Source organism: Equus przewalskii, chromosome 4 (genome assembly GCF_037783145.1).
Source record: "Equus przewalskii isolate Varuska chromosome 4, EquPr2, whole genome shotgun sequence".
Lineage (NCBI taxonomy): Eukaryota > Metazoa > Chordata > Mammalia > Perissodactyla > Equidae > Equus > Equus przewalskii.
Window position 1 is genome coordinate 85,119,231 of NC_091834.1, and position 14,749 is coordinate 85,133,979.

General features: G+C 41.5%; 1 protein-coding gene across 1 annotated transcript; it reads right to left on the minus strand.

The window, feature by feature from the left end:
- Positions 1–54: 54 nt before the first annotated feature.
- On the minus strand, positions 55–13,643 carry TSGA13 (testis specific 13). The gene is made up of 8 exons (XM_008512939.2): positions 13,491–13,643; positions 12,149–12,323; positions 10,257–10,335; positions 8,296–8,367; positions 7,162–7,368; positions 3,595–3,737; positions 2,902–3,029; positions 55–330 (listed from the first exon to the last, which is right to left on the minus strand). Exons 2-8 carry the CDS (start codon positions 12,169–12,171, stop codon positions 161–163), a joined length of 822 nt encoding a protein of 273 aa, XP_008511161.1. The 5' UTR covers positions 12,172–12,323; positions 13,491–13,643; the 3' UTR covers positions 55–160.
- Between the last annotated feature and the right edge of the window lie 1,106 nt (positions 13,644–14,749).

Below are 14,749 nucleotides of genomic sequence, written 5' to 3' on the forward strand. Positions count from 1 at the left end.
GGAGTTAGGGGCTCTGCTCGGCCCACCCTGCCAGCGACCGGGCAGCTCACGTCCTAAGCGGGCAGAATGCAACTTTATTTGGTCGGCACGCCTTGGATGGCGACTTCTGCAGGCCCCTCAGTCTCTGGAGACCGAGGCGAGAGGCCTGAAGGGTTTGTTGTCACTCAACGACAATGGTATTTTTTATAATCCACTGCTGGGCCCTTCCATTGCGGAAGGCGTTCTCTCCTGGCGCCGTTCTGGTGGGCTTCTCTTCCAGGAGCGATGAAAGGGTTAGTGGTTCCCACATCATCTTGGAAGTCCGCATGTCACTCCCTGACGTCTTGGAGACTGCAACAAAGCACAGGGCACTTTGGTGAATGTGGATTTCCAGAACGTCTAGAAGGACACTTAATGTGAGACAGGAAAGAGACCCTCTTGGAGGGACGAGAAAGCGGGTCTTTAGTCTTAGCAAGAGGGTAGATTTTTGGACCATGGACTACCACTCCTAACCTTCTTTATAATTCTGGATTCCTTCCCTTCATCAAAACCCAGTTTAAAACACTACCAATTTAGAGTCTTTTCTGTTTAATCCTACCCCTTTCAAATGATTTCATCTGCAACCACATTGACATGTAACTCTTACTAAGTCAAGGCGCATTCACTTGTATATTCCTAAAATGTGCGTTGGTTTTCAGTTTTCCTGTCTGAGAGTGTAACTAAGAAATTGTTTCTACCTTTGGCTTCAGTGTCATCACTTTATCCAGATTCTCTTTCAGCCTTTCCCTGTTCTTGGAAGCTTCCATTGTGGGCTTTTTCTGCTCCCATCCCTGCCCACTTTTTTGACGCATTATGCCTTGTAAATATCCCTTGCATCTGTTTCAGGTCCTATCATCCCTAACCAGCCTTCATAGCCCCCATCCAAACCATCCTCCATGTCAGTAATCCTTCTTTATGCCGATGCCTGGTAACCCGGGAGCATTATTGGTGGAAGGAGGCGTTGCTAGCAGTGTTTACTTGAGTGGAGACATTGTTTCAACTTCACAGCAGATTGTCTTTGTTTAGGAAAAGCACTATATTGGGTCCTTTAGATGCATAAATAAGTATCCACTCATATTTCTTGAGGGAAACTGTAAAGTCATCATAAACCTAATAAATGCTGCAGACTGAGATATTACATATTCTGTTTAGAAATGTAAACTGAGTTATCCTTAACAAGATCACACCCTTGAAAAATTAGAGAAATTCTAATCTAGGTTAGGTTCTAGATTCTGGAGAAATTCTTTCCCCTGATACAAATTTAAGCTGAACTGCTGATCTCCTACATATGGTATCATTTAACATTTAACTCTGACTTTACTAAATGTACTGTTAACTGTTCCGCTTACCTTATCTGGCATATAAAGCTCAAACCTTGTTTTCCAGGTGGAGTTTCTCTTGAAGGAAATAGATGTTCCCACTTACTTATTCTGGGGCTGAAAATAAAAAGGCTTTGGGAAGGAACAACCTTCTTCCCCTTCCTTGGGCCAAGGGTATTGGGAGACTAGGCAGAGAGAGTGTAGATAAGCCAGAAGACTCCCAAGAATGGGTAGGGTGCTGGCAGCCTGCTGGGAAGCATGAAGGAACTGAGGCAGGTTTGAGGCTGAGCCTGAGAGTAGCCCTTCTTCAAGGTAAATGACTCTCTGCTGTTCTTTAACTTCTCTCCACATCTGTGCAGTGTTGTTCACTATCACAGCTTGGTTTTAGCTGTATGAAGGGACTTAAGAGAGGCAGCAAGTGGGTGTGGGGTAGGGTGGCAAATAGGTACAAGAGGAGCAGAGAAGTCTGAAGAAACTAGTTAAGGAAGGGTACAGTATGACCTCACACCTCTGGAACCAAGACTTTGGACTGAGGATGGCTGGCAGAGGTGTGAAGCACTCACTAAGATGGCCTTGTAGAACTGATAAGCATACCTTAGGGAGTTTCAGAAATTGCTTGAGGAGAGAAACCCCACAGGAGAAACAAACCCTATCTTGAAGCCATAAGTTGGTGACGTCTGGGGACCCATCAATTAAACTTCTAATACACAAATGTCTATTGAGTGCTCTGAAATCCTCCAGTTGGTCCCAGCTGCCTGCTGGATAAAACCCAAGCCCTTAGCTGTATAATATACAAAGCCCTTTCATTGCCTGGTCCATTTATCTATCTTGCTTATTGAAAGTGCTATTATTGATGCTTGATAAGTGTCCAACACTAACTAGGTGCCCCATAAATGTTAAATGAACGATAATTTGTGAGAAGCATTCTTATTGCACCCTCTTCCATACAAATTTATCCTAGACCCCTTCCACCCCTTCCACCTCATGCCTCATTCACACTCCATTCTTAACCCCGAAGACACTCATGGATCTCTGAGACTCACAGACTTATCCTTTGGCCCTTCTAGAACAATTGTCCTCAAAGTGTGATATGCATAGGACTGGGTAGTTTTGGGTGATACACAAACATTTTAAAATTTAATTATTATGAATGTTATCAAATGTATATCAGGAAAAAAATATGTAATTAGTATATCAAACCCATAATGTCAATGATATAGTACTAATTAGGACAAGAACCAAAAGAAAAAGTCTTTTTAAAGAAAAGCATTAAGTAAATAATAGGACAAATAACACATTGACATGGCCAAAACTATAAAAGTGGTGGGTGATATAATCAGGAAACACTATGGTAGAGCTTCCTTGAAATTTGAGGGTTTAAGCGGGGTCCAAAGCCTAGCGCCACTAGGGCCTCTCAGTTCTTAGCTTCCACACTACAAGGAAAAGTAGTCTCAGGAACCATCATGAGAAATGTCAATTTTCCCTTATCTCTAGTCCCCATAGGTTGTCCCTCCTGCCCACATCTGAATTCCGTAAGCCATTGCTTTGAAAGAGAGGATCTTACCATCTTTCTTCAGATCCCTTTTACTGACTGAAGTGAAGTTGAGCTGAGGGTACATTTTTTTCTGCTTCCTCAAAGCATAGACCTTCGAATATTTCCCTTCACTCTTGAAATCATTGTTGGTGGAAAACCTTAACAAAGAAAGTTCATTTAGTAGATCCTAGGGCAGGGGGTTAATGGAAACAGTCACTACATTCTCAGATTCTGGGGGAGAAGAAAGGACAATGACTAGAGGGTGTTCACTGGTACAGAGTGGGAGTATTGTCCAGTGGAAGGGATGCTTCTAGAACCTAGGCATTGGAAACCTCTGCAGGAACCCCAGAGTCTCCTCTCTCCTCTCCCAACTAGATATAGGCTGCTTCTATAACTAGTTTCAAATAAAATCTCATAGCACATTATACCTATGCTACAGCACTTGACATGCGCTGAGGGAAAATTTTTCTTTTGTTTTCTCAAAGCATAGATCTTTGAATACTTCACTCTTGAAAATCATTCTCAGTGAAAACAGTTTTGCATTAGGGTTTCTCTGTCATTAGGGTGTAAGATTTGGAGTCATGTAGGGAAGCTGTCTTATTATTATACAGTTGCACATATTCCTTACAACGAAAAAGCATGAAGTCTTATTGAAAAGAGATAGTAATGTGAACAAGGAAAAGGTAGCAAAGGAAACGAGTACAAGAAGAGCCAGTGCTTCACCTAAACCATTGTTCTCGCTTGGATGTAGGATCCTCCAACAGTGTCACGGGAAAGACTGGTTTTAGCCCAAGTCTTAACTTTTTTTTCTGAGACATCAGGGGTAGGCACAAGTTTTCAGTGGGTCTGTGATGATGGTAACTTTCCTGCAGCAGAGGGAAGAAGAGTAAGTGAGGGAGTAAGCTGAGTCCCTTGGGACTTAAAGGCTGAACTGAGTTCTTGGGCTAAGCTCCAATTCCCCTAAAATGATGCAACAAAAACTGTCAGAAAGGGAAATGGGGACTCAGAAACCAAAAGAAGAGGAAGCAGTTCCCTGAGTGGGCTAATACCTGTTTGTTTCATTGCCAGATGAGTTATCTGAAGCTTGGTCAGTTTCCTAAGTAATTGATTGGACTTGCCCACTGACCCTTTGAAGTGAATGGCAGAGGAATTTGTTTGGTGTGGGGAAGGATTCAATTAGTGAATTGCTTAGGAAACCAAACATTTGCTAATTGGGAAATAGATCCATAGGACTCTATTTTCCTTTCTCCTCAGTGGCTGCCCCATTCACACTCCATTCTCTGTCTGCAGTGAAAAGGCCACAGAATGGGAGTGCGAGTGTTTGCTTGCTTATTTTCTGTCTCCCTCACTAAAATTAAACTTCATTCGGGCAGAATTTGGCTTAGTCACTGATATATTCCCACCCCCCGTAACAGTGCCTGACTCACAGTAGGTGCTCAATAAATATTTGTTGAATGAATGAAAGAATAAATGAATGACTAATTAATTGACACATATTGAACTTTTTCTTTCAAAATTTTAAAAGCCTCTTTTTTTTTTTAATACTTGCTGGTGAACCATGGCTTTTTAATCCTGTATTCATTCTCTTTAAGCTCTGTCAGCTTTGAGGAACAGGAATCCATTTAAGTTACCTCAACTAATAGGGCCTTTACTGTAGGAGTCCTTGTGCCTAGGCACTAAGACATAGCTAACAATCTGACCACAAAAAGAACAGAAACCTAAGCAGAACTAGACCTCATAGCAGAAAAACAGGAACAGAAAGGTTATTTGGAGTCCAGGACAGTACTTGCTAAAGACCACCACCGCACGTGTCTCGTGTCACATCATCAACACATCTCCTACTTTCTTCCTGTCCGCTTCCTTCTCTCTCTACCATGTTCACTCCGTACCTTTACTGTCTATATCTTTTTTCCTACCTGCGGCTTCTGCTTATTCATTTCTGCTTCCCTACAACTTCAACCTGCCCCCACTCTGCTTCCACGGTCCCCACACTACCTTCCTCCTCATGGTTTGATTCTTTTATGGCCTATGTCTAGATGTCCTTTCAGCTTTCCCTCCCACTGCCTAAATCTTTTCCTTTCCCAATTCAGATGCCTGGCAGCAAGAATCTGATTAGCTCAGGGATTTTGGTTGTTGGCAGGTTGGTTGGTTTTGGTTATGGTTTGGTTTTTGGTTTTTAGTTTTTGGTTTGTTTTGGTTTAGGAGTACCAGTCTACACCACAGGTCACTAACCAGCCCATGAATTTTGCTTCACTGGATCTGGGGTCCTCCTCTGCTCTGGGACTAGAGGACTAAGTCTAGTTGTACAAAATAGGACCTCTTAGGGCATCGTTTTCTTCAGGTCAGTTTCACTTATAAGGGAGTGTGAGTGTAATAATCACTGTGATAGACATGTCTGGTCCATTCTACTACTTACTTGCTGGAACCCACACTCTTCTTATACACATGCCTGGGCATAGCAAAAGAATTCTTCTTTTGTATGTGATCTTAGGCTCACAAAAGCTTGTCACATTTGTCAAGCAAAAGGAGGAGGAGATGCAACATAAATATTAAAGAAGCATTCTAGATATTGGGCAATTCCATCTTCTTGGATTTGTTCCAGATAGCCCCATAAAATTACCATGGTGCCAGTCTTTGACAATCAAAGTCTTAACTCTTTCTATTAACACAATTTGGCTCATACTACAATTTGCTCATGACTGTGATCAGGTCCTGCATGTGATCTGGAAGGTTCACAAAGTGCCAGCCGTTGGAAGAAAGCTCTTCTTGTACCAAGGTTACGTGATAGTCTTGTATTTCCTTCTCTACCTTGAACAGGGCAATCCTGGCCTGGATTTGTCCCTCTTTCAGTGTATTTTACTCACTACTATGAGAAACAACTGTTGAGTTTACATTCAAATGGCACAAATTCTGAGACCCAATAGACTATAGGCAATGAGTTAATTGACTCCTTTGTCAGCATATACCATTAGATATTAGCATTTTGTCTTCCATTTGGAGAGGAATCTCTCACTGCCATCCAGCTAGCAACTAAGGAAATAACAATTCCAAATTCACCACATTTCATTATAAAGGTCTGTCTTGGGTAATTCCATTCCCAGCATCAAATTTCTGTTATAATTAGATTCTCTTGTTTGCACTTTAACTTATTTAATTTCTTCTTGTTATATTAGGCACTCTCTCAAGGATCAAAACATCTTTTTTAGCTCTTGCTTCCTAAAAATCTCTCAAGTTGATTTTCTTCATTTTCTCTGCTATTGATTTAGCTCAATTCTTCAGCATCTCTCACCTTGCCTACTGTAGTAACATCGTAACTAATCTTTCTGAATTTTGTCTCTTTCGCAAATAATGCGTCTTTCTCCCAATCTCCAAAAAAGATCTTTCTCAATTGCAAATTTGATTATATCCTTTTATTTCCTGCCATTTACTGTCTTACATTTCCCTAAATGCACCTCACTTTCTCATGTCTCCATGCCTTTGCCCTTCCCTCTGACTGGAATATTTTCCTATTCTTTTGTCAGGAGTCACCTCCTCTGTAAAACCTTCCTGATTACTCTCTTTCCCCCAACAGAGATATTAATCTCTACTCCATTTTAGTTTCGTATCTTGTATATTCTTTTATTATTCACATATCCTGGTATATTATAATTACTTTTATATATCTCATTTATTGACCTGTCTCTCTTATCAGACTCTAGGTTCCTTCAAGACGAAACTGTCCTATAACCATCTTTATATTTTAGCTCTAGGTTAGTGTATGCTCAGCAATTGTTTATCAAATGAATTTGAATTCCTTTCATGTAAAACAGAGTCCCAAATGTCTGGCTGCTGTGATAGTAAATTCTCTGCTCTGTTCCTCTTCCCTTCTCCTGACACCCAAAAGCAATGAGTATAAGGCATAACCCTTTGCTCCTTTCCCATGTAAACATTCATTTCTGTTCCTTATTCCTCATTTCCTGATTTATCCTTTGCTACTTCATCAACTAGAAAGCCAGTGGCTTAGTTTACCCTTTGTTAATTACAAACTATCTTAGACCAGAGAGGAGTAGTTTCTAATTAAGACCATCTTTTCTCCCTGCAATGAAGTTTCATGACTCCAGCTTGTACAACTCTGATTCTGAGTTTTCCCAGGCTCTCCAGATTTTGTTTTGTAAAGCATATAGCAAAGAAGAAGAAAGAGGTTTGCTCCTGAATACCATCCTCCATGCTAAGTTAGCAACCTTCTTCCAGCTAACTCCTAATTCTTCAGGGTCCTTCAGGGGGCCAGGAAACTTCCCCAGGTGCCATTACCTTGAGCAGTAATTCCTTGGAAAAGTACTTTGGCGTGATGTCCTTTCCTTGTTGGTTGATGGGGCAGGGAAGAGGGTTGTTGGTCATAATCAATAAGGTCTTATCCTGATCGTACTGTGTTACTTTTAACGTGAAGCTTTGGATTTTCCTGTTTCGAGCTAGGAATTTCTGCAGTGCAGTGGGCTTCAAAGGCTCATAGTACTGGGCCTGAGCGGACAGAAACATTTCCAGAGAGACAAAGGGATTAGATCAGGAGGAGAATAACAGATCAGTTGGCTAATCTTTTGCCTCTGTGGGGCAGGGACAGAAGCTGGACAGGGGCTAGACAAATCTGTTCTGAAATGTATTTAACAGAAAGTGTCTAAAGCTCTCTGTCCCCTTCTTCCTTGAGAGCATTCCCCGCAAATAGACTAAGGGGCTGGGGAAGTAAGATGGAAAAGTTTTCACAATAAAAGGAGTAAGGTGACTTAATTCTTCTAAAACAGTGTACCATAATGCCCAGCATAATGGGGCAACCAGAGAGGTTTCTATGTTGAACCTAAATGGCCTTCTCCACAACTGTCTCTGCAGCAGAAGGGAGAAGCCACCAGGGACCAAATCTCCTTGCTCAGGGAATTCTGAGGGTGCAACAACACAGCTCTTAGCCCTATCTTCCCACTCACCAATGTTTCTCCACAGGCGCAACCACGTTAACATGCATAATAAGCACAACATTAAAAAGGAATAGCAGTCACAAAAGACAGCCTGTCACTTAAGATGTGGGTGAGGGAAGGGGTAGTCCCACTAAGTTTGCTTTTCTGTCAATAGGAGGAAGGTAGAGGATTGGGGACGGAGGAAGGGAGAGGGAGAGAATGAAATACCTCCTGATTATAAATATGCTTTCTCAACTTAAGAAAAAAAATCAGCTGCAGGGACCACCGCGTTCCCAGTTCCTCCCTCCTCCCTCACCACCACCATTCCCAGCACTGCCTCTGGCATGGTACCCTAGGACAGCTCTGCCTCTCTGTCCTACGAACATGCACAGTCACAGAAGCAGGCTGCACTTGGAGGCACGGAGGGTACTCTGCAAGGGGCCTCTGCACCACTGCTGAAACTTGCCCTTAGGGATCTTGGGGGAATGTTTCTTCCACCTACCAAATTTGGATGGACTGTGTAATGCCGAAGGTTCCGCAGAACAAATTTTGATTGCCCGACTGCATCATAAATCTGGAGACAATAGTCGAAATTAGTGGTTTCAGATTGCACCCCTCCTAAAGTGTATTCCATTCCTTACCTCTCCTTCGTCTGGCTAAAAACTGGTCTCTAATTTAAATTAAGTGAGGAGAACACTGTGCTTTGTGTTTTGCACGCTGGGTTTCTGGAATGCGGGCCACAGCAAAGAGAGCTAGATTCTGAGACATTCTGACAGGGACGCTATACACAGAAATGTGGATCAGCTTTATCAGTCAGGTAAAGCTGTTAGGAGGTAAAGTGGACAAGGGCAGCATCAAAGTTCACATGGGGACAAATCACTCCAAGGGATCACATCTCTTTCTTCTGTCTCTTCCGTTTCTACAGGAGTAAAATCAGGCAAAAATCAACATGGAGGACAATTTTTAAGGAGAAAGGAAGTTACAAAAGGGCAAGAACCTCCGATTGTGAGTGGAAGGGAGTCCTGGGGATAACTGCCCACTGAGCTGCAAGCAGATACACTCACAGAGGCAGGGGAAACCACGGTGCATTTTGCATTTTTGAATATTTCTGTAGTACATATGTGATTCTTCTGAAAAGTTGCAAAAATAATTGAATTTTAGTAACACTTCCATCTACCACTTTGCATTTTTTCTGCTGGTGGTAGTGCTCGTGGTTGGTGGGTTGTTTGAGTGTCACATCTGGTGGTAGAGGAGCTGGGCTTCTTCCATCTCCTTCTTCTGACCCCAGCAATGTTGTCTCGCCTCTAGCTTAGACCTGGGTTATCAAAGGATGAATCAAAGGGATGAGAACACAAGGAGAGAAAAGCTCTGAGTTACCTCCCTTGGGCTTGGCATAATCAGAAATCAGAATAAGAGGAGGGGAGCACAACCTGTATTTGGATGATTGGATGATGGGAAGATTGGTGTGCCCCCAGGGAGGTGATATGGCACGATGGGGTACAGAGAGAAAGGGGAACATGCACTGAAAAGGTGAATAAAGCAAGAAGGTGAATGGAGAAGAGGGAAGTAGTAAGAATGGGTCAGAACTGTGCGATGAGGGGAGGCATTATTATGCTACAGGAGGAAAATGCCCGGAGTTGGCAATTCCTGGGGATTGGAGGAGGACCGGGAGGAAGAGTGGCAGAGCCATGCCCCACATTCCTTTAGGGACGGTGGGATGAAACATGGGACAAATCCAAGGACGCAGTGATTTAACTTTTATTACCTTTTGGAAAACTGAAGTACCTTTGTTCAAAACAAGAATGTATTATGAAAAACCTGCTTCATAGATATGATATATACATTTAGAATCATAGAAGTCTCGGAAAAATTTATTTGAGAGAAAGATGTGAAGACTTTTATGAGATTTTCAAAAAATTAATTATGGGGGGAATGTCTCTAGGTAAAATGTTTTTACTCCTGAATTTTTCCAAGGTATCGCATCTCCGTTCTGAATTAGTCTCCAGCAACTGACTAAACCCGCAAGAGTGTCCAAATTGGAATATGTTTTTAGTTTTATGTTGGATTGCACTATCTCTGGCTAATAAAATGAAAGTTGGCCTGGAAAATTCACTCAAATATGCTAAACCCAGGGAAGCAACCAAGATACCCAATGGAGTTTTGTTGCAAGAGATGGCTACAAAGTCTGGGTAAGTCAGAGTCTAACCACTCACTTACACCCTAATATAGGTTTCTAGTCCCTGGGTTTTGAGTCCTGATTTATTGCTGATGTGTCCCTGTCTCTTTTCTTTTCTGTGTCTCTGTTTCCCTTGAATAAAATTAGATAAATTAACCTTTCTCTCTATATAAATCTTGACCCATTTCTACTTTGTAACCGGAAGTTTGTGGGACCCAGTTTATAAAGTACTCTAAGCAACTCCAAAGAAAGATTACAAATGAACATTCGCTAATGTTCTTCCTTACCTCATCATTATCGACAACGATTCCTTTCTCAAGTTTAACTATGTTAACTCTTGGAGTCTTTGATTTAGCACATTGCAACCTGAAAAAGAGAGAAAACATCCAGTTGTATTTTCTTACTCAGAGGCCTGGTCTTCTGCATGTTCTCAATCTCCCACAGCAAAGTTGGGGGGCCTCACTTAGAAGAGCTCTATTTAGGGGATCACTAATTGAATAAGAATGAGTAATAAAGAATAGGATTCATTATCCAGACTGCATCCTGGGGAAAAAACCAAACCTCAGTTTGAAGAGTTAAGCAAGTAGGACCTCTTGGAGATGTGATGACATCTGATGTGTTGATTTCTTCTAAAATAAGGGTTTTACACCATTCAAGGAAGTGCTCTAGTAGACTGCTTAAGAAAATTCCTTTCGATAGCTGGACCCTCATGACACCCTTAAAGACCACCTGCTGTTTGGATGCCTACCTGCCTACTCTTCTCCACGTAGAAATGGCTCTGTCTTCACCAATGATTAGCCAATGATTCCATGAGAAGGAGTATAGTTAGCGGAACTTCACAACTAAATTTCCAATTCTAATGAGCCGGCTTGGATTACTGGCTCCCTCATGTTCCTAACCACATCTAAGTTTCTCCTCCTAGAACTAGGGTAGTAAAAATAATCATCAATGGCAAATCTTCTCATACTCTGCTCCTTCACTTACTTTCCCATCTCCCACCCAGATACTAGTTCCTGTTAGAGAAAAGAGGGCAAGGGGCAGAAGTTGCAATATTTAGTAATAAAGTATTTTGGATTCCTTGATTGATTCTTGCTAAACTTATTTACTTCCTGAACAGAGTGAAAGATGCTCTTCAGTAAGATTGGGTTAATGATTAAAATTCCTGCTTCCTCCATGGAAATAGTTCCATTTGGGGGGTTAAACTAGCTCAAATTAAGTAGGATCCTGCAACTACCTCAATTTGACCTCTCTCCTTTGAAAATGAGGGTGGCACAGTAAGGACCAAAAGAAGGAAAGAAGAAATTGCCAAGTTATGTAGTTGGTAGGTCAACTGGCTATAGCATGGCACAAATAATCCAAAATCCAGGATCAAATCCCAACCAAGGGTGAATAGCTTCCATCTCACAACAGAAGTCTTAAAAATAGTCCCAAGGGGAGCAGGTGACACATTGTGGGTAGACCAGAATAAATTCAGCCCCACTTAACATCTTAAAATGTATGCCCTCTTAATATGTGCTATTACCTTAAGTTATCTAATAATAATATATTATAATCTTTATTGTAGCACTTTTCAAAATGATTCTTTGGTATCTAAAAGGCAGTACAGGATCCCAGATACTCTTCTTCAGGCCAATTTAAGGTGTAGAGCTGCATGAAAAATGCTTCTTCAGCCCAGCAGTGTCCATTTTGGACAGTCTGGTGCTTTCCTTTTGGCAAAGCTACTCTAGTTGCTACATGAAACACAGACAAAGATCTGGTTTTTGATCAGAGGACAGTTAGTCAATTAAAACATTTTACTTTATTTATTTATTTAAAGATTGGCACCTGAGCTAACAACTGTTGCCAATCTTTTTTTTTCCTGCTCTTTCTCCCCAAATCCCCCGAGTGCATAGTTGTATATTTTAGCTGTGGGTCCTTCTGGTTGTGGCATGTGGGATGCTGCCTCTACATGGCCTGATGAGCGGTGCCACGTCCGTGCCTAGGATCTGAACTGGCTAAACCCTGGGCTGCCAAAGTAGAGCATGTGAACTTAACCACTCGGCCACGGGGCCAGCCTCAATGAAAACATTTTAAATGAGGTTCTACTCTGTGACTATTACTGTTCAAAGCATGGTGGGTTACAAAATAAGTTTGTATAAGATGATGTTTATAACTTAGTTGGGCAAACAAGACTACACACTTGGCATGTCTCCTTTGGCCCATTGCTGATCACTGCTAAGTGGGCCAACCCGAGGCAAGTATTCACCCAGAGGCCAAACTCGGTGCCTCTAAATAGTCCACGTTCTGCAGGGATTCACTTCAGTCCAAACATTCTCTCCTTAGCACACACTGTGTGTCTAGCCCCATTCTTGATCCTGTATGGGAAACAAGAGAAGACTGATAGGTGCTGCTGTGAATGCAGAAAATGCACAAGACATGATGATCCTTGCCCTCAAGAACTTAAGTTTAGTTGGTAAATGAGGAGAGGGAAGAGGAAGTGATTGTTAAATGTGAAACAATAATGACAATACATGCTAATATATTAGGGAGGTCAATTCATCCTTTGGGGCCTCAATTTCCTCATCTGTGAACATGGAGTTAGCCAAATGATTTAAAGGTGACGTTCTAATTCCATGATAGTGGTGAGATTTACCAACTAAAGACCTGAAATGAAATTAATTCCCATGTCAGTTGTGGGAGAAAGTTGGAGGAGCAGACATCCTTTAATTTACTTCCCCTCTCAATACAACCATGTTTGTCTGTAGATTAGGCCTGAGAAGCTTGGAAAAGTACGTGTAGATATTGGTGTGTGTGTCAGGGGGCGGCAGGGAGTTGCCACACTTTTTGATATAGTCAGTTAAAAATGGAGGATAAAAGTTGATGATGTAGGACCCGCCGTTTAGAGAAAAGAGTGGTCAGTGAAGCTTGGGGGTATGTTTCCTAAAGATTGTGAAGCTTGAGCCAGGCCTTGCAGGATAGTGTGTGAAGTAGCCTAACTGGAAGGTTATTTGTTATTGTTTTTGTTGCCATTGCTGTTGTTACTCTAAGTAGCAAAAAATAAAAGGGGATAGGTAGGACTGGGTCAAATTAAGGGGGCCTTAACACTTAAGGAGAACACTGATAAGGGCTATCAGCCCAAGCCTCTACAAACCCCATGGATTTGGAGGAATGATCTGTGTTAGTGTTAATAGTGTTACCATTTAGGTTACCAATAGGTGACCATTTAGGGTTATTGTCTAACTTCATATCTAATCATAAACCCTAAAGATGATTGTCTAGAGTTTCTGACTAGACCGAGCTAAACTCTGCAAGTTCCCTTGGAAGGAAATAGACTAATGAGCTTTTCACCTTTTTCTCGCCTTTAGTTTTTCTGGAATTGTGAGTCCAGTTTATGTATATATTGAAACTAAAATAAATAGGAGCCATCAGATTGGGAGGTACAAGTCTTGTGCTGCTTGTCAGCAACCCAGGATGGAAAAAAAAATCATATGAACACAAAAATTATATTCAAAGCAGGAATGGGAAGATCTGGTGTACGATACCTTGAAGGACATCAGGAAATCTTAGTTCAGGGAGGAAGGAGAAATTCCTTGGCATGGAAACTTTCCATTGTGAAAATATCTTAATATTCCTTTCTTGATTCTGGAGGAGACACAGGGAATTTGTGATGATCAGGCAATCTAGAATGCGGAAGTGTTCTATGCTGGAACCAGAGAATGAAAAGCACAAAGGCATACAAAATCTGCTACAGTCTGCTCAATTTATTTCTCTAACCTACGACTTCCCTCCACACACACACTGACCTTTTCACCATATCTTAATCAACCTCGACAGTAGCCAGTGTTTTCACCCTATTCCTCAAACACAGTGAGCATTTCTCTCTTATTCCCCATACTTAAGACACTCTCCCCAACCTTTTCAAACCATTTGAATCTTCTTCTTTTTTTGTGTTACTACTCAGGTCTTTCCTCTTCAGAGAAGACTTTTCAGATCAACCCAATCCAAAACTCTAGCCTACAGGCATTGTTTTTTGTGCAAGTAATTTTATAGTATCTTGTAGCTCTACCCGTACTTTTCTTACATGCGGGTCTTGTCTGCCTCCTAGGCAGTAAGCTTCTTGAAAGTGGAAATTTGAATTTATATATATTTGTTCCCCTTACAATACTTTGTATATTAGGCATTCAAAATCAACATTTGTTTATGTCAATATATTTACTGAACTTTTATGACATTGTTAGGCACCATCCTAAGTAACGGGAACCAAACATGAGTCAGACGTAGTCCTCGACCTCATAGAGCTTGTAAGTTGGCCAGGAAGAGAAACAAGGAGAACTGAGTACAATACCTATATTAGACAAAAGTTCAGAATGCTGTCAGAGCAAAGAGGAAGAGCACTTAAACCAGAGAGAAGAGATGGGAAGAGATTTGGAGCTAACACCTAAGCTGAATCTGGAAAGATGAGTGTGAGTTAACCAGGTGAAGAGAAGCGAAAATAGGCATTTGAGAAAGGGGGAGCAACACAAGCAAAAACATGAGAATAGAACAAAATATGACTTGTTCAGAGGAATTACAAATAACTGCAGTGTGCCTGGAACATAAGCCTCAACAGAAAGGTAGCAAGAGAGGAGCCTGAGAGTAAGCCAAGGTCCAAATCCTAGAGTCGAAGTCCTTGATAGAAGCTTGTATGTTATTCCATGAGTAATGAAGAGCTATTGAGGGATTTTGACTAAGGAGACACATTGGGCTATTATATATATTTAGAAATATGAAAATGGTGGCAGTGTGAACTGTGGGGAAGAGG

What these genes read in the sequence shown, in the direction of transcription:
- TSGA13 (XM_008512939.2), bottom strand. Translation starts at nt 12,171, where the DNA reads ATGGGCCAAAGGAGACATGCCAA. An exon ending in CCAAGGAATTACTGCTCAAG is followed by an intron (nt 3,738 to 7,161) that starts GTAATGGCACCT and finishes CCTCTGCTGCAG; the next exon opens with GAAAGTTACCATCATCACAG. An exon ending in AAGGGATCTGAAGAAAGATG is followed by an intron (nt 331 to 2,901) that starts GTAAGATCCTCT and finishes GCTTTGTTGCAG; the next exon opens with TCTCCAAGACGTCAGGGAGT.